The sequence below is a fragment of the Dasypus novemcinctus genome, chromosome 4 (assembly GCF_030445035.2).
Source record: "Dasypus novemcinctus isolate mDasNov1 chromosome 4, mDasNov1.1.hap2, whole genome shotgun sequence".
In the NCBI taxonomy this organism is placed as follows: domain Eukaryota; kingdom Metazoa; phylum Chordata; class Mammalia; order Cingulata; family Dasypodidae; genus Dasypus; species Dasypus novemcinctus.
The window spans coordinates 3365940-3392388 of record NC_080676.1 but is presented as its reverse complement, the minus strand read 5'-3'; the positions used below and the strand labels follow the sequence as shown (position 1 = coordinate 3392388).

The 26449-nt window shown below is 53.3% G+C and overlaps 1 protein-coding gene across 1 annotated transcript in view; it reads left to right on the top strand.

Moving 5' to 3' along the window:
• KY (kyphoscoliosis peptidase) overlaps nt 1-26449 on the top strand; it is a 43563-nt gene that overhangs the window by 6870 nt on the left and 10244 nt on the right. The window contains exons 5-9 of the mRNA XM_058294988.2: nt 10760-10834; nt 12668-12730; nt 16290-16372; nt 17736-17844; nt 19614-19731. Coding sequence (XP_058150971.1) covers nt 10760-10834; nt 12668-12730; nt 16290-16372; nt 17736-17844; nt 19614-19731 — 448 coding nt within the window. The remainder of the gene's footprint in view (nt 1-10759; nt 10835-12667; nt 12731-16289; nt 16373-17735; nt 17845-19613; nt 19732-26449) is intronic.

Here is a 26449-nt window from a genome sequence, read left to right as displayed (position 1 = left end):
GGGGCGAGGGCCCTTCCCTGGGAGTCCTCACTTTGCCAGAAAGGCTGCTGAGACCCTGCGGGGGGCAGGTGGAGGCACCTCCACTCTGGCTGCTGGGGAACAGCTGCTGGAACTGTGAGCGTGATGGGTGGGGAGGGAGGGCCCGCAGCCGTGGCCGGGGGCAAGGCCAGGCTGGAGACCCTGCCTTCACCCCGCCTTGGTTACGTTCTCCGCGTTAAAGACCAGAGGCCTGGGTCAGCACTCACGGCTCAGCCGTGAGAGGTCACCGAGGCTTGCCCACGCTTGCTGTCAGCGTTGACGTGTAGACTGTAAGGCAATTATCTGATCGTGTACAGGGGGATTGGCAGACCCCGAAGCAGGGTCCTCTGGGGGCCTTGGCAGTTCCCAGGCTCTTAGGGAATTGCCATCTGAAAGGCTCATCCAGCCTCCCAGCACAAACCTCCCCCCGCCGCCCCACCGCTGTGCACGGAGAGCCTGCAAATAGGTGGTTGGTGGGTTGTTTTTTGAGATTTCTTTTATTTATTTCTCCCCTCCCCCCCGACCTCTTTGTTTGTGCTCGCCGACTGCTCTCTGTGTCCATTTGCCGTGTGCTCTCTGTGTCTGCTTGTCTTCTCTTTAGGAGACTCTGGGAACCAAACCCGGGACCTCCCATATGGGAGAGAGGCACTCAATCACTCGAGCCACCTCCACGCCATGCTCTGTTGTGGCCCTCGTTGTGCTTCCTCTTTGAGTCTCCTTGTTGTGTCAGCTCACTGCGCCAGCCCGTCAGTCTGCTTATCGTCTTTGTCATCTTTTCTAGGAGGCCCCAGGAGCCAAACCTGGGTCCTCCCGGGTGGTAGGTGGACGCCCAGCTGCTTGAGCCACATCCACTTCCCTGTAAACAGAGGGAGACAGCGGTCTGGAGCACTATCCTTTCAGGCTAGAATTCCTGGGACTATGGCTCTGGGGCAGGCCCAGGGACCCCACGGTGGTCAGAAGCCCCCCAAGCCCTGCCGCCTTCTCTGAGCGCCCCAAGACAAGCCCAGGGCACCACTGCTTCTCAGAAAGGGACCTCGCAGCTCACAGCTCTGCACAAAACAAGCTCAGGAGCTGTCTGGCTACAAGGAGAGGGAGTGAGTCGCCAGCTACCTCATTCGGGTCTCACCGCAGCCCCATCCGGGGTGGTGGCGTTATCCCCGCGTGCACATCCGAACGCCGAGACCGACATTTGTGGCTCAATGGCCAACGCACCGCGCTACCTCATGGAGCTGGGTTCTTGGAGAGGGGCACAGACAGCAAGGCTTAGGGGGGAAAGAAAGCAGGCAGGAGGATCGGGTGTACCAGGGATGGGGGGTAGTTCCCCGTGGCTGCTGTTACAGACGCCCACACACTTGGTGGCTGAGAACATAAATTCCTTCTCTTGCAGCTCTGGAGGCAGGAGCTTCCCCGTCAGCTCCCCTGGCAGGTGTCCTTGGGGCTGGCACTCCTGGAGGCCCTGGAGCAGGGTCCCCGTGCGTCTCTCGGCGGCTCCAGCTTGTGGCCGCGTGCAGTCTCTGGCTGCAGAGCCACGTGCCTCCTCCTCTTCTCTCGTCACCGCTCCCTCTGCCCCCTCTATGGGGACACTCGTGGTGGCATTTCAACCCACCCAGACAGTCCAGGACAAGCTCCACATTTCAAGGACATCACGAAGTCCCTTTTGCGTATAAGGACCTGCCCAGGTTCCAGGGATGTGGGCATCTGAGGCCGCTACTCGGCCCCCACTGGGGGCAAAGTAAAATAGTGGAGTTGAGAAGGTGACATCTGAGTAAGGAAGGCGGTGAGGGAGCAGCTGCGAGGGTGTCGGGGGAGAGCACCCAGCAGGGGCAGCCAAGAAGGCCCGAATTGGGTCATGGGGATCGGGGAGGAGGTGACCGTAGCTGGAGCAGCGTGGCCTAGGCGGGGATACGAGGAGGTGGCTTAGGTCTCGGGACACTCTTGCAGGGCTGGGAGGTGGCCTGGGGACCCTGCCTTCAAATCTGACTCGACGGCCTTCTGTGGGTGGGGAGGACGCAGTAGGGGGCCGTGTGGAAGCAGGGGCCTGAAGAGGCACGGCGAGGGCCCGAGCAGGAGCGCTGGCCCACGCTGTGGACTTGGGGCGTCAGAGGAGAGGAGTCACGGGCAGGGCCTGGGCGCGGAGGATGAGGACGGGGGATGCCAGTGAGCAGCGGGGGAAGGAGCATGAGGAATTCATCGTGGCCCTGGGGGGGCGGCAGCCAGGGCCGAGGATCGCGTGCTGCCGTCTGGGAGAAGAGTGGCCAGGGTCCTCGTTACTCCACGTGCCGCTTTGCACCTCCTGCAGGGAGCCTTAAATTCGTGGACTGTTGCGTGATCCATGCCAGCCCTCGAGAAGCTTCCTCAGAGGCGCTGTGCCTCACAGTACAAGCAGTAACTGGAGGTGCAGCCTGCCAGGCACCGGGCTCCCCCGTGGCCCTGTAGTTTAACCCCACGACCACCTTCTGTGAGGCTTCTTGTGGTTGAGGAGACTGAGGCTCAGAGAAGTCTAAGTGCCTTGCCTGGAGAGCCCCGGGCTCAGCAGCTGCATCATGTCCGTGTCTTCCCCCAGCCTGGGGTTTAACCACCTGCCACCCACCCCCTCTCTCCATGGCAAGACCAACCTGGTGGGGTTGATTTGGGCGCGTCCTCTTCTACCCCCTGACGGGATGACATCGGGGTGTCTTACCAGGAATCCAAGATTCTGGTCAGAACTTGTCTCTCAAAGTGTTTTCCTGCCCCATCCTCCATTTGTTGTCCAATGGTGGGCTTTATGCCACAGGTTTCAAGGAATCTTAGCTCTTCAGGTGGAAAGAGGCTTTAGGAAGATTAATCTGAGGTGGGCGTGTGTGTTGAATGAGGAAAGTGATCGCTGGGTGCTCCTGTGGGGTCGTGCCCCAAAAGTTATGTTTGAGAAGTAGGCTTTCTGTTGGGGCTTCCCTCTGCCCAGGTATCGACGCTTCGTCTCCATGCAAGCACTCTGCGAAGCAGCCCTATTTGATTGTGCATACAGTAGGACCTGAGGCATCCCTTTGGAGCTCCAGTATACAGAAGGAGGTTAAGAAATCGCAAATCACCCTGTGTTTGCCGGAGCCCATTGGAAGTCACGGCAAGACAGGCCCCTCATCACGCATGCCCGGTGGTCGTCTCATAACCAGAGCTGCTGCGTGGGGCTCTCCTGCTTCCCCAGCAGTGTTCCACAGAGCTGGGCTGCCCCCCGTCACCTCCCAGCACGCTGAGTCCGAGATGCCACTTCTTACTCACCACATCTGGCACTAACGCTGCCTGCCACCTTCTGGGCAGAAACCACGGCCTGGCTCCGTGGATTACCTTGCCAGGATCTGTCTTGTGGTGTTTTAAAATTTGCACATGTTTTAGCTGAGGTTTTCCTGACTCACAGCTACTACAAGAAAAAATTCCAAGGTGAAGAATCAAGGTTGTAAATGTGTCAGCCTGATATGGAAGGAGTTAATGAACACCTTAAGTCAATGATGGAAAATACCTGACGCGAATCCTATGGCCCCCGCACACACGCACACAAACACACACACACACACACACCGCCTGACAGTCTTTGTTAGCTGTTGGAAATTCTAGGCAGCCACTTCCAATCCGTCAGCATTCATGAACAATGCAAAACCTGCTTGCCATCCCTGCATTAGGTATTCTGAACAAATTAGGACTTTAGACAAATCCTGATCAACCCTGAAGAGACCTAGAAAGAAGCTGTCAGGTGGGGAAAACCTCCTGACAGGATAAAAAGTAGCGTGGACACGGATATGCTCCTGTATGCCTGTGTGCATTTTCGTGTCTGGGAGGTCAGGGAAAAGGAAGCAGAGCCAATGGGATCTAGGAAAATGGTCTGGAAGCTACTTCTTAGGATTAGTGCAAGTCATCATGATTAGACTGCCACTGAAACAATCAAAGCTGAAGTTACAGAAATGTTACCAGGGTGGCAGGTGGCAAGTGGCAAGTTACCAGGGCTCCCTGAGGGCAGTCAGGAGACCTCAAGCTTCTCCAGTCCCAGGAGAGTCTCCCAGCTGCTAAACTAAGCATCGCACGATGCATTGGCTTAAAGGACAAGCGTTTATTGGCTCACCGTTTTGAGGCTAGGAGAAGTCCAAAATGGGAGCATCAGCAAGCGACGCTTCCTTCCCAGAGGCTGGGACGTACTGAGGCTGGCTGTGGTGAGCCTGGCCCTTGGCTTTCCCATAATGTGGCAATGTCCTTTCCTTTCTCTTCCAGGGTCCACCAGCTTCCGGCTTCTTGCTTGCATGTAGCTTTTTCCCTGTGGCCTTCTCCTATAAGGTCTCCAGGAATAGGATTAAGGTCCATCCTGATTCAGTTGGTCACAGCTTAATTAAAAAGTAACATCTTGAAAAGGTCCTATTTACAGTGGGGTCACAGCCACAGGAATGGTTTAAGATTAAGGACATGTTTTTTTCCTGGGGTGCATTATTCAACCTACCACAGACTCCTTCAGGTTGTACTTAGGGTATGGTTCTTACTTTAAACTTTTCTCCAAAGGACATTCCATTCTATGTAATTGGGGATTGGTTAAATTAATATTTTTCCTAAATTAGGAGTTTTTTTAATTGATAAAGGAATGTCATAGTGGTTAAATTGTCTCTACTTCACGCCTTAATTTTTAAATTAACATACAGTAAAATTGAATTTTTTGGTGTACTGCTCGGAGTTTTAATATATGCATCAATTCATGTAACCACCCCCAGAATCAGGATACAGAGAAGTTCTGTCTCTCAAAAAAGGTTCTCTTGTGTGGCTTCTTTGTAGTCGTTCCCTCCCACCTCTCCTCACCCTTGCCATGCACTGATCTTTTCTCTATCTTAATTGTTTTGCTCTTTTTAAAATGTCATCCATGTTGTTGCATATATCAGGAGTTCGTTTATATTGCTGGGAAGTGTTCCTCGATATTGATGTGCCGCGGGTTGTTTATACATTCACCCATTGAAGGTCATTTAGTTGGGGCAATCGTGAATAGAACTGCTCTAAGTATTTGCATTTAAGTTTTTGTGGGAACTTAAGTTTTCGTTTGTCTGGGATAAATGCCCAAGGGTGCCATTTTGGGGTCATGTGTAAGGAGATATTTTGGTTTTATAAGAAATTGCCAAACTGTTTTCCAGAGTGACTGTACCATTTTACATTCCCACCAACAATAAATAAGAGATCCAGTTATTCAACATCCTCGTCAGCATATGGTATATTATCACTATTTTTTTATTTTTGCTTTTCTAATAGGGATGTAGTGATATCACATTGTGGTTTTAATTTGCATTTCCCTAATGGCTAATGATGTTGAACATCTTTTTACAGGTTTACTTGCCTTCTGTATCTCTTCTTCATTGAAATAACTGTTCATGTCTCATACTCATTTTCTAATTGGATTGTCATTGCACCTTTGAAAAAATCAGTTTGTTATATATTTGTGTGGGTATATTTCTTGACCCTCTATTCTGTTCCTTTGATTTATGTGTCTATCCCTCAGCTAATATCACACTGTCATTACTGTAGCTGTGTAGTGCATCTAAAAATCAGATAGTTGGAGTCCTCCCATTTTTTTTTTCAAAATTGGTTTTGCTTCTCTATTTCCTTTGCCTTTTGATAGAAATTTTATTATCTTTTCTTAAGATAAATAGATCACACAAAATGTTACGTTAAAAACCAAAAGAGGTTCCCATATACCCCTTTCCCCACCCTACCCCAACCCCGCTCCTCCCACATCAATATTCCCTTTCATGAGTAAGGCACATTCGTTGCATTTGGTGAATGCACCCTGGAGCACTGCCACACCGCATGGACCATAGTTCACACTGTAGTTCACACTCTCCCCCACTCCACTGATAGAAATTTTGGAATCCCCTTATTTATATCTACACAATCCCTCCAGGGATTTTGATTGAAATTGCAATAAATCTATAGGTTAATTTGCGGGAAATTGCCAGCTTGACAATATTGAGCCTTCCCATTCATAAACATGGTAGGTCTTCCCATTTGTGTAAGTCTTCTTTGATTTGTTCAGTCATATTTTGTAGTTTTCAGTGTATAGTTTCTGGATACATTCTTTTAGATTTTACGCATTTCCTTTTTGAAGCTATGGAAAATTGTATTTTTTAATTCAATTGCCAATTGTTCATTGCCAATATGTAGAAATATGATGGAATTTTGTGTGCTAGCCTAGAGTGCTGTGACCATGGTAAACTCACTTATTCTAGGAACTTCTTTGTTATTGTTTTGTTTTGGTTTGTTTTGGAAGGTGTCTTGGGGTTTTCTATATAGACAGGTCATCTGTGACTATAGTTTTATTTCTTGCTTTCCAATATGTGTGACTTCCATTTCTTTTTCTTGTTTTATTGCACTGGGTAGTACATCTAATGCAATGCTTATTAAGAACAGTGAGAATAACTGCCTTTTTCCTAGTCTCAAGGGGAAAGCATTCAGTTTTTCACTATTAAATATGCTGTTAGCTGTAGGTGTTTTGCAGATGCCCTTTTTCAGGTTAATAGTGTTCCCTTCTAATCCTAGTTTGGTAAGCATTTTTATCAGGATTGGATGTTAACTTTTGGTTTTTCTGCACCAATTGATATGATCTTGTGGCTTTTCTGTTTTGGTGTGTTAGTATGGTGGCTTATGTTAGTTGACTTTTAGAATATTGACCCAACCTTACAGCCTCAAGATAAACTGCACTTGATTCTGGTGTATTTTGCTATATTGCTGTTTTTGATTTTCTAATATTTTGTTGATGATTTTTGTGTTTATATTCATGAAGGACATTAATCTGTAGTGTTCTTTTATTATATAGTCTTCATCTGGTTTTGGTTTCAGACAGATGTTGGACCCAAAATGAATATGAAGCATTCGATCCCCTTCTGTTATTTCTTTTGAAATGTTTGTTAGAATTCTCCAGTGAAACCATCTGGACCTAGAACTTTTGGAATGTTTTTGACTATGAATTTAATTTTTAAAAATCAATATAGGAATATTCCTGTTATATACTTACTGAAAGAGTCTGGGTAGTTTTTGGCTTTCAGGGAATTGGTTCATTTCATCTCAGATGTAGAATTTATGTACATGGTTGTTTATAGTGTTCTTTTATTATTCCTTTAATATCTGTGACTCTATAGAGGTGTTTCCTGTTTCATTCCTTATATTGGCTATTTGTATCTTGTCTTCTTTTTTCTTGGTCTCTCTGGTTAGAGCTTTATCAATTTTACTGATATTTTTAAAGAACCAACTTTTAATTTCATTGACTATTCTCTATTTTTATGCTATTTTTAATTTCACTGTTGTCTTCCCTTATCAATATTATTTCCTTTCTTCTGCATGCTCTTCTATAATTTTCTTTTCTTTCTCTAGCTTTCTAGGGTAGAAGCTAAGATTGTTGATTTGTGACCTTTCTTCTTTTCTAATGTACACATTTAATGCTATAAAACTCCCTCTAAACATGACTTTGGCTTCAGCCGCACATTTTGACATACTGTATTTTTGTTTTCATTCAGTTCAAAATATTTTCTAATTTCCCTTCAGACTTCTCTTTGAATCATTGTTGTTAGAAGTATATTGTTTGATTTCCAAGTGTTTTGTGATTCTACTGTTATTTTTTCTGATTTTTACTTCTAGTTTAATTCCATTCTGGCCAGAGAACAATTTTGTACAATTCCAGTTCTTTTTAAGGTTGGTTTTATGACCCTGGATATGGTTCAACTTGGTGGGTATTCTGTGGGCAGTTGAAACAAAAGTGAATTCTGCTATTATTGGATGGAGTATTCCTCAACCATCATCCTATTAGTTGAAGAGTTTTTCATTTCTTCTGTGTCTTTGCTGATTTTTCTGCCTACTAATTCTATCAATTGTTGAAAGTAGAATGCTGAGGTCCCTAACTATGATCATGAATTTGTCCATTCTTACTTTCAGTTCTATTAGTTTTTTGTTTCATGTATTTTTAGGCTTTTTTATTAGATATGTACATATTTTAAATTATTATGACCCTTTTATCATTATAATTCCTCTATCCTTGATACTCTCCTTGTTCTGAGGTTTACTTTGTCCAATAATGATATAGCAACTGTAGCCTTCTTTTGATTTTTTTTCAACTTTTAGCCTACCTATATTATTATGTTTAAATATAATATATAGTTGGGTCTTGCCTATTTATCCGTTCTGATAATCTTTATTTTTTAAATTGGTGTGTTTAGACCATTTACATTTAATGTAATTATTGATATGTTTAGATTTAGGTCTTCTATTTTACTATTTGTTTTCCATTTGTTTCATCTGTTTTGCTTCTCTATTTCCCCTTCTTTATTCCTACCTTCTTTATTTTTTTTTATCTTCCAAAAGTGCATTTAAAAGTTTGAAACAATTTTATTGATGCATATTGATAAAGCATGCAATCCATCCAAAGTGTATGATCAGTGGTGTTTGATATAATCACATAGTTGTGCATTCATCACTTTAGTCATTATTAGAGCTAAATGTATTTTTTACTCTATCTCTTTGTATAGATCCTGTATATGGATCCTTTTTAGAATGTATTATAATATACATACTTACTTTTTCCCAGTCTAATTAATTATATACCATTTCTAGTAGAATGAGAAAGTCTTACCACTTTATAGGTACCTTTACTTTCTCAACTTTATGTGTAGTTGTCTTAAGTTTTACATACATATATCAGAAAGTGTTATAATTATTACTTTCAAATGTCATTCATATTTTAAAGAACTTAACAGAAGAAAAATAGACTGTTATATTTACCCAAATATTAACCCGCGGTGTTGCTCCTCTAAGTTTCCTTCTGGTATCATTTCTCTTGCACCTGAAGAATTTCCTTTAGTATTTCTTTTTGAGCAATTCTGGTGGTAATGATTCTCTTAGCTTTACTTCTTCAGAGAATGTCTTTGTTATGTCTTCATTCTTGAATGATATTTTCACTGGATATAGAATTTTGTGTTGACAGTTCATGTCTTTCAGCACTTTGAAAATATTGTTCCACTTCCTTCTGGCCTCCATGACTTTTTATATGAAAGGAGTAATACAGTGTGTAATGCACCACTTCTCTTTGGCTACTTTCAAGATTTTTCCCTTTTCTCAAATAAGGGTTTGTTTTTAAAATATTTATCTTGTTTGGGATTTGCTGAACTTTTTGAACGTATAAGTGTATGTCTTTTGTCAAATTTTGAGGTTTTCAACCATTATTCCTTCACATATTTTTCTGCACTGTACTATTTTACTATTTTATCCTCTCCTTTTGGGACTCCAATGATGTGAAATCTAGACCTTTTGATATTGTCCCACAGGTCCCTGAGACTCTTCATTTTTTCAATCTTTTTCCTCTCTGCTGGTCATACTGGAAATTTTCTATTGATCTGTTTTTAAGTTCCCCGACTCTTTTCTCTGTCATCTCCATTCTCCTTGAATATATCCAGATAGTGTTTTCAGTTATTATATTTCTCAGTTCTGTAATTTCTATTTGCTTCTGGTTTATATATTTGATTTTTTAGCTGATATTTTGCACCTTTCCATTTATTTCAAGACTTTTTGCCCTCAGTTGTTGGAGCATGGTTATCATGGCTGTTTTAAATTCTTTGTTTCTGATAATTCCAAAATCTCTTATCATCATGGGGTTGGCATCTGTTGAATATCTTCCTTGAGATTTTCTTGGACCTTCCTGTGCTGAGTAATTTTGGATTGTAGATTTGTGGTGCTATCGGTCCTGCAAGTGCACCACCTAGTGGCCAATCTGAGACGTGGATTCTAGTCTATCCCATGGTTGAGTTCTCAAAGAATGTGCCATCTTGCATATGATGAGATCCATTGACGCCTAACTGGAAGGTGAGGACAGGACTTCATCTACAACTTCATGGAATTGCTCTTGTCACCTCCCTCACCTTCACCAACCTTTTCCCAGTCATCAAGTCCGAAGTCTGGGACTTTACTTTCCCAATTTTGCCATGCACTTCACACACACAACTGTATCTGCATCCTGGGTCAATCGGTGGCAAACAGAGAAAAGGCAATGAGTATTTGTCCCCATGCTCTTGAGATCACAGCTCCTCCAATGAGAGAGAACTGTCACCCTCCCTCAAAGTCTGAAGTTTCTGCTTGGGCATCACCATCCCTGTTGCCACTGCTACCAAGAGAATTGCCTGGGGGCTGAGTCAAGGAGAGAACAGGAAAAAAGGAAAAAAAACAAAAAACAGGAGGTTTTTCCCCTCTGACCCTCAGAGTTCCCCTTTCTCACTCCCCAGGCTAGAAAGAGAAAGCTTTCTTGGTACTTTTCCCTGCACCCATTGCGCACTTCCAGGTTTTGGGTTGTCTTTGAATCCAGCCTACGTGATACCAGAGGCAGGCAGGGAGAGGAGAAGTGGGGAGTAGTGAGTGATAAATTCACTGCCAATTTAGTGGTACTTCTGCCTCAATCTGCCTTCTACCATTTACGTTGCAGAGTCCTCAAATAGTTGCTCCATGTATTCTGTCCAGGGTTTATATTTGCATTAAGTGGGAGAGACAGGGTGGAGTGTGCTCAATCTTACCTGGGTCTGGAACTTGTCTGCTTTGTGTTTTAACAAGAATTATTGGTATATTCAGAAGAAAACTTTAAACCCAATTGTGGTTTGTTTTTTAGTTTTTAGTTTTTTGTGTGTTTGTTCTGCTCCATCTTCTGTCATGGCGCATTGCAACCTTTCCTGAAAGCATCCAGCTGAGACTATAACCTGCTGCTCCTTTGCAGGGACACAGCTGACTGTGGAGGTCCACCCTCGAGATGCCACGCCCCAGCTGCTCAAGAAGTTCTCGCTGGCTAAATGTACGTGTGTGCAGGTGTGCAGGGGGCTGGCAGGGGGAGCTGGAGGAGGCTGGGTGGGCTGGAGCCCAGCCTGGGTGTCTTCTGGGAAAAGGAGAGACCCGGCACAGGGAAGAGGCAGGTGCATGACAGCTTTGCCCTGGGGGACTCTTTCTGCACACGCAGCCACCACTGTTCTTGAGCCTCTGGCATTTAATAAAGAAAGATTTCATGCAAGAGTGTTGTTGCTCCCGATTTTAGATACCGTTTATTGGCTGCCTGATAAGAGGCATGCACAGTGGTCATCTCTTGACATTCGCTAACTTTTTAACCCTTTGACATACGCTAGTACTGTCCCCACTTTTTAGGTGAGCAAAGTGAGACTCTGAGAGATGAAATAACTGCCTAGGTCACCCAGCTAAGAAGGGTGTTGGAGTCTGGGCCCAACTCTGACGCCTGGGTGCTTAGCCACTGCACTTTGCTGACCACGGTGCTGTATGCATAGCCCAGGTCCAGGGCACCATGTCTCCTCCACCCTTCCCAGTCCTCTCCTGTACCTGTCTTGTCTCATGGCTCAACAGAGGCGTCAGTGGAAATGCAACCCAAGGAAGAGGCAGTAGGATGGCTTGGGCTTCCCACGTGCCTTCAGTAACTGAGACAAGTCCTCCAAGACTGTCTGCTCGTGCAGCCCACAGCAGTCAAGGACTCGGGGGGCAGTCTAGTGGAGACAGGGCAGGCTCTCCAGTGCAGCTGTGCGGGTTCAGATCTCAGAGTGTGCCCTTGGACAAGGGACTTAACCTCTCCTTTGGACTCAGTTTCCTCATCTGTAAAAGGAGGAAAAGAGTAACATCCCCCTTATGGGGCTGAGAGGTTCAATGAGGTGGCAGGTGTAAAGCACAGGACAGGCCCAGTCAGCGACCACGAAACACGAGCTACGCTTCTGAACCCTGTCCCTCCATCAGAGAAGAAAGGTGCTGCTGGAGGAGAAACACAGGGCCCGCTGCTTCTCGGGTGGCCTGGGCGCCATCGCAGCCTGCCTTTACTTTGACGGCTTCCAGTGGCCTTGGAGGGCACAAAGCCTGCTGGGACGGCAGCCCTACCCTGAGGCCTTCTGGGCCCATCAGGGACCCACATTGCCCCACCCAGACCCAGGCTGCCCCATATGCAAGAATGCGCCCTTCTCTGAAAGCCTTCCAGGGGAAAAGATGGGTCCCTGCAGCTCTCTTTTGAAGACCCGTGAGGTTCCTGGGGTTTTATATCTAATCTGAAATCTTTACCCTGCCGGAACATTCCTTTCCTTTTGCTTGTGGAGTCTAATAACTATTGACCTCCATTCTGCCTACACGGTCCTGCGTTTACAGGATTTAGTTTCCCTTTAACCTTCCCCAAGAATACTTGAGTAATTCCTGAGTATCCCGGTTCCTGATCTCCCCACCGCCTGCCTTCCTCCCAGCCCCTAGCCGTTTCCATCTTTGCCCGTGGTCAGTGCCCGTTCCGGCAGTGGATTTGTTAGCATTCTGCATTTCCAGCTGGGTTTCAAGGTGGCAGGAGACTCTGGAGGAGGCAGGAGCCCACCGAATTGTCCCAGGGGTTGAGACGGGAGCAGCTTCTGCCTCACCCTCAGCCTGCGGTTTCTCCTCCTGTCTTCTCCTCTCTGGTTTCAGACCTTCCGCTGCCCACCCTTCCCGGAGGAAGCTCCTGGCCATCGCAGCAGCAGTTCAGGGGGGTGGGGGGCTGGGAGCAGGAGCTTGGAGGACTATGAGGAGGAGGGGCGAGGCAGGGACCCCCCTACAGAACCACCACCGCTTGCGTTCCTTTCTTCTGAAGCGTCTCTGCTTTGACCTTGGGCTGTTGCAGGCTTACAAGGCGATAGGAACGGAAACTCGAGGCCTCGGCAGCCTGGAGGGAAGGATGCCCATGGTAAGTTACGGGGTCCCCTCGGGGCCGTTTCCAAGACAGAAAAGTGGTGTAACCCCATCACTTGTTGACGGCTTCCTGGCGCTGTGCAGTCTGGGGGTGCTGCCGGGCTGGGTGGGGAAAGCAGCATGGCTGATTAGCAGTGTCTGCGCAGAATGTGGGTGAAGGAGAAAGCTCACACGCAGGTGTCACCCCGAAGCTAAGGCACAACCCCAGCAATTACAGGACAGCCCGTTGTGGGAAACCCACTAAAACCAAATCCAGAATCACGTTGACTTCCAGCAGAGTGCAGTGCCTGAGTGGAGGAGGCGCGTAGATAGCAGAGGCCGGTGGATAAGCAGCGCAGGCAGGGGCAGCAGCCCCGCAGCGTGGTGGGCGGCCCGGCTTACAATCCTGGCTTTGCCCCTCGCTGGCCTCCCCTGGGCCTCCGTTTCCTCCTGAGTAGACCAGATGGCTTGAGCAGCTCAGCACTTCTTCCTGTTGTTTTGCTCTTAAAATCAGAACAATTTAGTTAATGCCATGGGTATTTTTAAAGTATTTATGCAAAATAAAATTTGGATCTTATATAATCTGCTCAGAGGGCAGATTTAATGATGCATAAACCATGATGGGTATGTTTAATGTTCAGATATTGCAAAATGGAACCACGAATGATACTGGTAAGAGGGTTTTCAGTCCCGTTTTCTAATGCCATCCCTCTTCCGAGTGGGAAGAGACCTCGGCTGCCGAGCGGCGCGGCCCGGTGGGGCTCTGCTCAGCGGGAAGGCAACTTCATAGCCCCTCGGGTGGAGAGCGGCAGGAGCCAACCCCGTGCAGGCAGAGGGCGTTGACAAGCCGGGACGTCCCAGGGACCTGGCAGGACAGCCACTGCCCCGGCCGGACAGATGGCTGCAATGCACGCAGGGACCACCCCGGGCAGGGAGGGCGACCAGGAAGTGAGCTCCAGGACCAGATGAACGGGGGAGTCGGGACGCAGCCAGGCTTCCGGGAGCCCCAGCGTAAGGCTGTGGAGGGCAAGGGCAATTGGGGAGCCCAGGAATTGTCCTGGTCCTTACAGAAGGAACCGAGGAATGAAGAAAGACCGTGCTGAGTGCTGGGCGAGGCCACAGCCCCCCGGTGGGCTGGGCACAGCCTGCCCGCCCCCTCGCACCCCCTTCTCTGGGCAAGCGCAGCCCTCGGGGCCCAGATGCGAGGAACGGGGGACGTGTGGGAACCCCGTCAGAGGCTTCTGGTCACAGGGCCCTCCCTCCCTCCCGGGGACCTGCAGCGTGCCCTCAGGGAGCGAGCGAGCAGCAGCAGGTGGCCCTGGGGAGCGTGCCAAGCCCTGCTTGGGGCTGAGAAGGAAGGAGGTCCACGTCCTACCAGAAGGGAGTTGGAGTAGTGGGGAGATGCGGAGGGATCCCGTGTGGCCTGCTCCCGGAGCTGACCGGGGCTCGGGGCTGCGCTTCCTCTGTAGCGAACAAGCCGGCCTTGCCCTTTGGAACAACGCCAGCCCCAAAGAGGGTCAGGGTGCAGCTCAGGCCAGGGCCGAAGGCCCATCTCATCAGATCTTTCTGGGGCTATGCCACCGAGGAAGGGACTCTCACAGCCAGGGGCAGCACCACTGTTGGGCTCAGGCCATGCACCCTTGAACTGCACTGTAGCCCTGCCCCCTGCACTGCAGCCCTGCCCCCTGCACTGCAGCCCTGCCCTCTGCACTGCCTCCCTGCCCCTGCACTGCAGCCCTACCCCCTGCACTGCTCCTCTGCCCCCTACACTGCTCCTCAACCCCCTGCACAGCACCTCTGCTCCCTGCACTGCAGCCCTGCCCCCTGCACTGCATCCCTGCCCCCTGCACTGCCTCCCTGCCCCCTGCACTGCCTCCCTGTCCCCTGCACTGCCTCCCTGCCCCCTGCACTGCAGCCCTGCCTTCTGCACTGCAGCCCTGCCCTCTGCACTGCCTCCCTGCCCCCTACACTGCAGCCCTGCCCTCTGCACTGCAGCCCTGCCCTCTGCACTGCCTCCCTGCCCCCTGCCTGCCCCCTGCACTGCTCCTCTGCCCCCTACACTGCTCCTCTACCCCCTGCACTGCAGCCCTGCCCCCTGCACTGCCTCCCTGCCCACTGCACTGCTCCTCTGCCCCCTACACTGCTCCTCTACCCCCTGCACTGCATCCCTGCCCCCTGCACTGCAGCCTGCCCCCTGCACTACAGCCCTGCCCTCTGCATTGCATCCCTGTCCCCTACACTGCAGCCCTGCCCCCTGCACTGCAGCCTGCCACCTGCATTGCATCCCTGCCCCCTGCACTACAGCCCTGCCCCCTGCACTGCACCCCTGCCCCCTGCACTGCATCCCTATCCTCTGCACTCCTCCTCTGCCCCCTGCACTGCATCCCTGTCCCCTGTACTGCTCCTCTGCCCCCTGCACTGCTCCTCTACCCCTTACACTGCACCTCTGCTCCCAGCACTGCACTGCACCCTGCTCCTGCCCTTATCTTCAAGGAGTGCCCACCCCCTGCACCCTCCCTAGAGCAGAGGCTCTACCATAAGAACGTGGACAGCCATGTCATCCGTCCTCCCAAGAGTCCTTCAGATGTGTGACCCAGGCCGTGCGGCTCATCCAGGGCCCACTGTGCGTTCGACGTCAAGCCTAGACGGAACCCTGAGCCCCGGGCAGCCCAGCGGGGGCTCGCTCGCCCCACGGGCTCTCCCCAGGCTTCCTGCTGTGCGGGGCCCTCCAGCATGCCTCACCCCACAAGGCTGAGAGGTGGGGGGGGGCAGCGAGCCTGAGTCCGGTCCCTCTTGGCCCTTGTTCCCACCCGGCTCCCCTGATCACTTTGGTCTGCTGGTGCAGAGCCGCTCGGGCTGTCCTGTGCCCACTGGGGAAGCCTCACACACACCCACCCGTCACCGGGTCACGCTCAGCGCCCTGCAGCTCAGGGCCCGGTCTGCGCAGCAAGGCTGCCTCTGGGAGAGGCTGGCTCAGCTGCCCCTCCCTGCGGCACCTCGGGGGACAGGGTCAGGGTGGGCTCTCTCGGGCTGCCCCGCTCCACCCGACCGTGGGACGGAAGAGGCCTGCCCGGAGCCAAGCACCCACCCTGAGGGGACCCAGACGCCCAGACCCCCGCGCCCTCCTCCACCAGGGTGCCCCGCGCCCTCCAGCCCAGCAGCCGTGCCCAGACCTCCCTCCTTGAGCTCAGCAGGGACTGGCAGCATTGCCCGAACCACTTCCTGCCCAAATCACTTCCCGCAGAGGGCTGGTTCCTGCAGAAAAGCTAACGGGCGGGGAGAGGGGGTCCCATCAGCCCTGTGGCTGGGGATGGCGCGCTTAACTGAGGTGGAGCCAGTCTTCTTGCTGCTATTTGAGTCTGCAAATGGGCTTATGCCCCTTGAGAGTCTCCAAGAGGACTATCGAGGCTGCCATATTTCTTAATCTAATTTGGCCAGGGACCCCCTCTAGGAGACACGGTGTCTTGGAAACCAGGCTTGGGGAATTGGGTCAAAGGGTGGGCAGGGCAGCCACAGATGCTTAGAGAGGCAGTGAGGGCCAGGCAGGCAGCTGAGGGAGGCCCCTGTGTTTCCAGCCTACCCCTGGAATCGGTCCAGCCTGAAATCCATGGCTCTAGACCTGCAGCAGTTTGAGAAGCTGGACGCCTATGCCTCACAGGTAGGAGCGCCCCTCCCTCTGGCCACAGCCTCCCAAGGCGGCTTAGAGGCCCCGATGCAGGGAGCAAAGCCTGCGCCCAGATCGCTCCTGACGCAGCCTGAGCCCTTTGGACGGGTGGTCCCGGGGCACCTTTCCACAGCACGTGGGAACGGAGCTGAGGACCCCGGGATGCAGCGCCGGCCCAGCACCGAGGGCCCTTCCATCCCCGCTCCGCCCCACTCGCCATGCGCGCCGCAGCCCACACACCTGGGCAGCCCCGCCCGCCCCCTTGCCCGTTTGGACATTGCTGCCGCCCAGCCGTGCCAGCCCCCAGCCCAGGGAGGAGGCAGGGAGGGCTGGGAGGACGCGGCTGAGAGGCCGGCCCCGCTGTGACCGCAGCCCCTCACCCTCCCGGCTCTCGGCCTTCGGCCTGGGCACAGCGGGGTGGAGAGGGACAGCCTCCGGAGCTGAGGGATGAGGGACGCGGGGAGTCGTGGGTGCTATAGGGGCTCATCCCAGAGGCCGCGCGGGAGCACCGAAGAGCTGGCCCCTTCTCTGAACATGAGAGTGAGGCATCGTTTAAGCAGGGAGATCATCTGCGGTTTCAGAAAGATCACCCTGGGGCTGGTCCGCGGAGGTACAGGCATCAAGGAATAGGTCAGAGGCAGGGGCACCAGCTGGGGGCATCCAGCCAGCCTGATGGCAGAAGGCATGACCTGGGGTGAGTGGGGGCACTGGGGACAGAGATCAGGAAAAGGGTCAGTGCTGAGCTGGAGTCAGAGGGCGGACTCCCCGGAGCGCGAGCGGGACGGAGGGAGGGGCTCCAGGCGGCCGGGCTGGGTCGCGGGGAGCGGGGCAGTTCCTCGCCGTGGGTCCAGGGGAGAAGGAGCACGTCCGGGAGCATGACGAGCCTGTTTGGAGCATAATCGACTTCGGGCGTCGGTGGCAATGACCACTGGGCAACTGGTAGACGAGCCCGGAACTCTGGGCAAGTCTAGGCTGGAACACTGACTTGGGAATCGTGAGGTTCAGTTAAGAGCTGAAGCCACAGGAGGGGGGTCCTCGAGTGGCTGGGGTGGGGGCGAGGAGAGTCTGAAGGGCCAGGAGCCCCCCAAGAGGCTGGGGCCAGGCCGGGAAGAACCTATGTCCAGGAAGCCGCCAGGGTGTCCCCCTGGCTGGCCCCAGGGTCCTCAAAGAGCGGCGGGGGCTCCAGGCGACTCAGCGGCCTGCTCTGGCCGGCCCAAGCCGCCGCAGCCCAGCCTCGGGCCCCGGGTCTCTCCTCCTCTCCCCTCTCTGCCTGGAGGAAGGGGGCGTTGGCTGCAGGCGGCCGGCGCAGGACCCTCCGTGGCCCTCAGGCCCTGACGCAGCCCGCCCCCCCACCCAGGTGACGGTCAAGAGCGGCCTGGACGAGCTGGTGAGCGACCTGCTCCAGGAGGCCCACAGCGACCTGGAGAGGGTGCGCGCCATCTGGATCTGGGTCTGCTACCACATAGGTGCGCCCCCTGCCCTGGAAGCCCCCCGCCCCACGCCCCCGCCCGTTCCAGCGCCTCCCCGGGCACAGGGACTGACCCCTCGTGCCCTGACGGCTCCTGAAGGGCCTGCGGTGGGCCCCGCCCCCCAGCCCCAGCCACAGCCCGCGGCCCCGCGGCAGCCTGCGCTTGGCCTGACCCCGCTACGGCTGCTCCCCAGACGCGAGGACGCAGGGCAGGTGGTCAGCACCCAGGGGAGGCGCTACCAGCCCGAGCCAGGAGGGCGCGGCCTCCTCCCCCTGCCGCTGTCCCCTCACCGGGCGCTGGAAATCCCACCAGGCCGAGCCAGCCCCAGAGACGGCTGCAGAGGGGCCGCCCCCTGCAGAGGCCTGCAGACCCTAATGGAGGGAGGAGGAGCCTGGTGTCCGGGTGGACTCCTGGAGTTCACCTGCGACGGCAAGGCCTGTGGGGGCTTCCCTGCCCTGCTGCCCTGCTCTTCTCCCTTCTCCGGGGAGGTAAGCCGCCAGGGATGCAGCTTCCTGGGTGAGCTCACCTGGCACAGGTAGGGGCCAACTCCTCCCCCACCCCTCCCAGGTCAAGAAAAGGGCATTTGGGCAGACTTCACTTATTGTCTCCTCCCCCAGCACACTCCACACTCACATCTGCACACACACACTCGCTCAGACACACTCATGCACACATCTACACATGTGTGCACACGCTCATGCACATTCTTGCACGCTTGTGCACACACACCTGCACACTCGTGCGTGCATGTGCTCGTGCACACATTCACATCCGCACATTCATGCACACATGCTCAGGCTCGTGCACACCCACGTGTACACCCACATACACTCGAACACACGCTCATGCACACATACACACACATCTATGCTTGTGCACACATCCGCACTCATGTACACACACGTTCATGCACACGCATGCTCATGCACACTCATGCATACACATCTACACGTGCACACACGCTCATGCACATTCTTGCACACATCTGCACGTTCATGCACACACATGCTCACACAAACCTGTACACTCATGCACGCACATGCTTGTGCATTCATATCTGCACACTCATGTGTGCACACACTCAGGTTCATGCACACTCATGCACATCTGCAGTCACACACATCTGCACACCCACGTGTACACCCACGCACACTCGAACACATGCTCATGCACACATGTTCACACGCGCCCACACACATGTTCACTGACACGCACGCGTTTGTGCACACACCTGCACTCATGTGCACACGCGTTCATGCACACATCTGCACACAATGCTCGTGCACACTCATGCATACATGCACATGCTCACGCACACTCGTGTGCACATCTGCACACTCATGTGCACACACACACATGCGCACACACTCCCCTGTGCCCTCGGTGGCCGCAGTGACTCCTGCTCAGGCCCCCCGCGGACCCCACAGCCCCCTCCCTGACGGCTGCATCCTCTTGTCAGTGAAGAGCCAGGGCTCTCTCTGGGACCTGGGGGTATGCCGTAACCATGGCCCAGTGTGCCCCTGTGTGTCCGCGGGGGGCCTTGCCTTTGGGCCGCAGCAGGGCCGGGTGAAGGTGTCCCTGGAGCTCTTTGCCAGGGGCCCTTGTTCCCCCTCCCGCCACTCTCAAAAGAGGGGTGAGTTCCCGCATTCCCAGCAGCCGGGGCCCAGGTTCCGTCAGCCCAGGGTGGGTCCCCGGGCCTGGGGAAAGCGAGCTGAGGGCCGGCACTGGTGTGGGATGTGGCCCCTCACAGCCCCCCTGCCCTCCAGAGTACGATGTCGCGGCTGCCCAGGAGAAGGACCGCCAAGCCTTCAAGCCCGCCGACATCCTGCGCACCCAGAAAACCAACTGTGACGGCTACGCCGGGCTCTTTGAGAAGATGTGCAGGTACAGGGGAGTCTGGAGGCGGGGCGGTCCAGGGGGCACCGCCCGACCCCCTCCCCTTGCCCATCTGGAGCACAGTCAGCCTCGGCCTTTGTGCCAGGCCTGAGCCTCAAGTTTGCAAACTCTGCTCTGGAATCCAAGCGAGTCCTGAAAAGGTCAATTTCGCCCTTTTTAACAACAGCATAATTGACTTTGTACCATCTGCCAAGCATTGTGATACATTAACATAATGGCCGATGAATGCACAGAGATAATTTGGTTGTAAAAGACCCTTTTTCCGCCTTCTCCTATCTCTGTGCAGCTGAAGGTTAGGACGGCAGGCCTGGGAACAGGGGACAGTGGCTGCGGACGCCAAGGGGACCATGGAGGATGTCCTCAGGCTGGCGCGGGGCCCTCTCTGGGGAAGGCGAAAGAGCTCCTGCCTGAAAAGATCTGGCAGTTGCAAAAGCTGAATAACTAGAAAGTGACTGCTACGTTTTGGTGCTCTGGGAACAAGGACATGGCCAGGTGCTGGGGTGGGGGGCAGCTCCGGTATGAGCAGGAGAGTGGACAAGAGGCTGGTGAGGAGACCTCACTTGTGTTTGGTGGCATCAGCATCGTTCTCAGATCCAGGTGAACTCCAGGCAGGCCAAGTCCTGAGACCCTGGCTGCTCCCCTCTCACCCATCTCCAACTTCCTGTGGCCACCCTCTAACGCATGTTGATTTCCCCAGGAAACAAGGAGTCAGAAATGGGGACCACCAAAGAGCCCCCTACCTAGGTGCTATATCTGCAGACTCTGGGAGAGGAAATTCCCAGGATGTCAGCCCATAAACTGCAGTGCAAGAAAGGCCCTGGCCCTAGCCCTAACCGTAGCCCTAAACCTAAACCTACCCCTAGGCATAACCCTACCGCTAGCCTAGCCCTAGCCCCAACCCTAGCCCTGGCCCTCACTGTGGCCCTAGCCTTAACCCTAGCCTAGCCCTAGCCCTAATCCTAGCCGTAGCCCTGGACCTAGCCCTAGCACTAACCCTAGCCCTGACCCTAGCCCTGGATCTAGCCCTAGCCCTAACCTTGGCCCTGGCCCTCACCCTGGCCCTATCCCTAACCTTAGCCCTAACCCTAGCCCTAGCCTAGCCCTAGCCGTAACCGTATCCCTAACCTTAGCCCTAGCCCTAACCCTAGCCCTAGCCTAGTCCTAGCCGTAACCGTATCCCTAACCTTAGCCCTAACCCTAGCCCTAGCCTAGCCCTAGCCGTAACCGTATCCCTAACCTTAGCCCTAACCCTAGCCCTAGCCTAGCCCTAGCCGTAACCGTATCCCTAACCTTAGCCCTAGCCCTAACCCTAGCCCTAGCCTAGCCCTAGCCACAAGCTCTTAGTCTGCAAGTGAGTGGTTGTGATGAGCCAGTGCTGTGCTGGCAGCCACAGGGCATACTTTTCACGGGGGACATGCCACCTATTCCTGGCCCTCCAGTTACACTGCCTCCCACCCCTCCCTCACCCCCAAATACAGAGAGACACCCGGCCCCGTGCTGCTCCAGCCCCCCTGCTCTGCTCCCTGCTCTTCCCTCCAAGGCCTACCCTGAGACCAGAGCCCCAGAGGTGACCACGCAGGGCGGGGTGCAGAGAAGCTCCCCTCCACGCCGCAGAGCAACCCTCTCCATCCCCTGCACTCTTGCTGCCCCCCCATGCAGGCCCAGGTGCCCGCCTGCCCCAAGACCTGGCCGCCCCCCGCCCACCTGCCCCAGGGCTTGGTGCTCCCAACCAAGCGAGGGTCCCTCCCTGTCCTCAGAGCCCTCCAGCCCTGCACCTCTGACCGCCCCCCGCCCCCGGCTGACTCGCGCTCCCTCTGCCCCCCTCACCCCCCAGACCTGGACATGATCTCACCCTGCCTGGTGCCATCAGAGCACCTTATAACCTCAGCTCATGGTGCCTTACACTCTGGTTTGCGAGTTGTTTAAGTTATAAACATCTCAGATGGGTTATAAAATGCACAGAAGCAAAAAGGTTAAAATACCCCAAATACCAAGGTAGCACCATGCATATGTTGGCACATTCCCTTCCAGACTTCATTCCGCGCGTGCAGGCACCCCAGCGCTCGCTGCTTCTCTCGCCACCAAAACCAGGTCTTTGGGGTCTTTAAGCCCCTCTCTCTTTCTGCCTCACCCAAGAACACCCATCTCAGATCCTCTGCACAGTTGTCTCTCAACAGGTATTTATAGAACGACAGGAAGTGACGGGACGCTCCAAGCAGACATGGCCAAGACGGGTTTTAGTCTCTTTGTCAATTATGGTGTAACCATCGAGCTTTCCAGCTCCTCTTGTGCTGGCATCTCTTCTGGAATGTCATTGCTTTCATCTGAATTTGCAAATCTGAAAATGCTCGGGATTTATTTTAAGTCATAGAATACGTCTTTCCTTATCCAGCATAAGCTTTCTCACATGGTAAAGAAGGAATGGCACATTTAAAGCCAGAGAGACCTGGGCACTTAACCTCAGAACCCCAGCGAGCGCACCTGCACATCGGGGACCGCCACGCGCCTGCTCGGCAGGGCGGCGGGACAAAACGAGAGCATGCAGCAGCTTGGAGTTTGCTGACCTGACTTTGGGTTTTGTTTCTTTTCTTAGCCGTCCCCATCTTTCTTGAGCATTGGAGTGTTTTTGCTCCGTGGAGCTTTCCTGCAGATTGCACCAGCTCGTGTCAACTCGGAAAATTGACACTTGCCTTGAGTGAGACTGTCAGCTTTTTGGCCTGGCTCAGCTGCTTAACAATGGCCATCTTTCTGGCCTGCAGCTGATCATTAAAACACACCCCAACATTTTGCATCATTTAAAGGTAGCTTTCCAGCCCGGCAGTTACCATGGGCAGGAGTCTTCCCGTCGCCTAGGACCTTTAATAGCGCGCAGTTGAGTTCTTTTGGCTTTTGCTTTAAAGATCAGTAACCCCCTCCATACATCACTTTCCTATTTCCACTTAACTTTAAAATAACTGCCAAAGGCTCGGTCAGTTCTTTAGCTAATTCCTTAATAACTGCAGGCGCGCGCTGCACACTTGCCGATTTATCCCCACCTGCCTGGCTGTCCGGGTGGGCTCTCGGCGAGCGCTGTGCCCGCACAGTCAGTGTTACTTCCTGCCGGTCCGTTCCACCTCCCAGCAGTGACCTCATTACAGACTGATTTAATAAGGCAGTTTGGTGGGGAATTGGGATGTTTTTTGTAACATCGTTCACTTCCTCATCTCCCTTCCTTGGTAACCGATGCGGTTTGTGTTCCTAACAGCAGCTCCAGCTTCTCTCTGCCTTTCTCTCATCAGGCCTTCGTGCCTCCCCTTCTACCTCGCTGGCCCACAGCTTAATTGAGGCTGCTTCATTTCCCTGCAGGGGCCAGGCTCCTGCCACTGTGAGTCAGCCTCCTGCACGCTCGCTTTCCCTGTTCCCATGCCCGAGCACCCCCAGCCAGCAGATTCGCCAGAGAGACTGTGATAAGGCCAGGAGTTCATTACCAGTCAGGCGCTTTGATGCTGAGGACACTGGCTGTCCCATCAGCTGCCAGAGTGGTTTTCCATCCTTCCTCGAGCTGTCCCAGAAGGGAGAACAGGGACAAAACCGATGGCTACCACTGGTCATCTTGATGTCCCGATGACCCTAAAACGCCACCTGTTCCAAGGGCCCCAAGGGATGGAGGTGATAGCCTGTGCCTCCTGAGAGATTTCTGATTTATTGGATAATCTTAAACTATCCCCAAATCTGACTCATATAAGGCCTTGAAAGGGACATCAAATCTTCCCTTCACAGATGCAACAGAGGATGGCGCTCACAAAAATGATTTATGTCACAATGGCAAACCATCTTTCAAGTTCAATTTTTATACCTCCCCTAAGTTGATGGGTCAAAACAAAATCTTGGCTTATGAAAAGGCTGGTGGAAGGCAAACATCCTGACCTGTGTACCTGGACAATTGCATTCAAGTGCTGCTTGGCCACTGGCCGGCTGTGTGCCCCCAGCTAAGTCAGCCGCCCTCTCTGAAACGCCAGATACTCACCTGTCAGCGGGCATGTCTCCGAGGCCACACTGGGCTCTAAGTGGAGCCTGGCAGAGAGAATAATTGTGATTCTTATCCATTGACCTCACCATAGTAAGGGTGGTATAAGAAGAGAGAGAGGGGAGCATATAACAGGAACAAAAAGGAGCTATCACATTTACAAGAAAGTAGCTGTGTGCAATGTGAAGCAGAAATCATAGCTACATCAATCGGGCTGCAGTCTAGAAATCACAATATTTTCAACCAGAGGGGAAAAGCAGGTATTTCTGAAAGCATGCTTCGTTGCCTCTCCTGCAGCCCCAGGCCCAGCTCTCTTCCCTCTTTTCCCCACTTGGTCAGACATCCCGGGAGGCAAGCGGAGCTGGGAAAGCAGCTCTGGTCTGCGCCTCCCCTCCCAGACACTCCGCGGCGACACTGCAGCCTCGCGGCCGTGTGACTGCGGCAGTGTCACGCGGTACCCAGGGGAGGGCCCGGCCCATCTCCGTGTAAGACCGTGTGTAGCCACAAACCCCGTCCACCAGTCTGCTCAGCTAATACCTGAGGACACGGCCCCAAACCGCCATCCAATCCTACACAGATCTTTTCTAAATAACAAGACCCCTCTGTTCAGGGAAGCTGCGGCAGCTTTAGGTGACCCGGGCCGTGGCACAGCCTCCTGCATGCCTGCACCTGCCATCCGTCCCTCTCCTCCAGGCCACCCCGCGGGAGGCGTGGCCGGGAGCCCCATCACCTCGGGTCCTCTTGGGTGGGCCCCTGGAGCCCCGACACGTGCTGGGGAGGGGGCTGCGGCTCTCCCTCTGCCCCGTGTAGGTGGGCAGAGTTTGTTTATTGAGGTGCCCTCCCAGTTTCTGGAAGCAAAGTGAACCGCTCCCCCTCTGGGGTCCATTTTGGAGACATCTGACTCTGAGTGCCTCCAGGGCAGCAGCTGCCCCTAGTGTTGTCGTACCGCATCAGACTGTGTCCTAGCGCACGGCATCGTGCTACATTGTGCCGTGTCGCACCATATCATATCAGACTCCCAGGTGCCTGGCACGTGGTTTGTGTAGAGTCTGTGCAGTGACCTTTTAATTAAACGAGATGGCTGTGGGTCATCGTCAGGGCCATCACCTGGACACAAAGCACCGACTCTCGGGAGGGAGAAGATTATTCCACGTGGGAATCGTGGCTGGTTCATCACAGGCTTATTGTCAGCTCCCCCTGCACGCTGCTGCCAGGTAAGAAAGCACCTTCCGTGATAGTCGAGCCTCGGCGCGCTCGCAGCAGGGTTGACCTTCTCCTCTTTCTTCTGGCTCGGACATTCTTCCCGGCTTCTCCCCAGCACGCCAGAGGGGGCTCGACCCTGGAGGTAATTTCTTCCCAGCCCTCTGCTTAGCCGGGGGTGACCCTGGCGAGGCCACGCTGCAGTGGTCCTTGGAACTGGGAGTAGAGCCTCAGGCCAGTGACCCCTCCCGCCCAGGTCCCTGCCCCTCACTTTCTACCCACCGCCCTTCTGAGGAGCAGGGGTGTGGTGGGCTCTCACTCCTGCTCCCCGACTAGCTGCTTCTAACCTTACCTTCATTTCACCTGCTTGGCGGGAAGCGGCGCCCCTCTGTGCAGTGCTCAGGCCACCCGCCTCTTCCGGGACACGGGGCAGAGTCTGTGCCGGCCACGCCTCCCACGTCAGCCTCCGGGGCTGGGCAGATGTGAAAGGCTACTCCTCTCTCCCCGACTCCAGGGGCCAGCGCAGGGGCCGCGCATCCTCAGCCATGCACCACTCAGTCAGTCGCCTTCAGCTCGACCTTGAGCACCGCTGCTCCCAGGGCCACCCTGTCCCTCCACGTCGTACTAGGAGATGATGTGCACAGTCGTTCTGGGCAAGGAAAACAAAATTCACCAAAGAATGTAATCCCCCCAGATGGCTCCCTCGTCTGTTTGTGCATTGTTTTTCTCTTTGCTCATTTCTTCTTTACATGGCACTGGGACCTGAACCCGGGACCTGCCATGTGGGAGGCAGGCATCCAACTGCTTGAGCCACATCTGCTCCCTGCTCGTTTTTTGTTTTTGCTTGTTGTCTGCTCATTGTTTTATTTGCTCATTGTCTGCTTATTGTTTTTTGCTCAATATCTGCTCGTTGTCTCCTCGTTGTTTATTTGTCTTCTTTAGGAGGCACCAGGAACTGAACCTAGGACCTCCCATGTGGGAGGTGGGCGCCCAACTGCCACACCTGCTCCCAAGAATGTAAACCTAAGTGGTATTTATAGTGTTTTTTTTAACAACCCTAAAAGTAGTGCATATTATTATTCAAATTTTAGAAAATATAGATTAAAGAGGAAAATCAAAGTCGCCTGTAATCCCATTACCAAGAGACCAGCGCATGCAGGAGACTCCAGCCCGCCCCTTCCCTGCCTTCTCCCCACATGCACGTGATGCCCACACAGACGTCCTGCTGACGGCAGGGTCTGACGTGCTTTCTTCCGGTTGCTCTGTGCCAGGCGTGTTGCTCCCCCACTAAACTTTTCTCACAGTCCCCTTGTCTGAGTGTATGAGCCCAGCCCCCGAGAGGCCACCACACCCAGGACCTCTCGCCCCTGCCCCTGCTTCGCGTGCCCCTCTCCCCTGGCTCTTTTCTCCAGGATGGCCTTCGGTCTCCCCGCCCTGAGCCTACCCCCCCGGACCCTGCACCCCCTGCACAGCCCACCCTCCTCTGCACAGCTCAGTGAG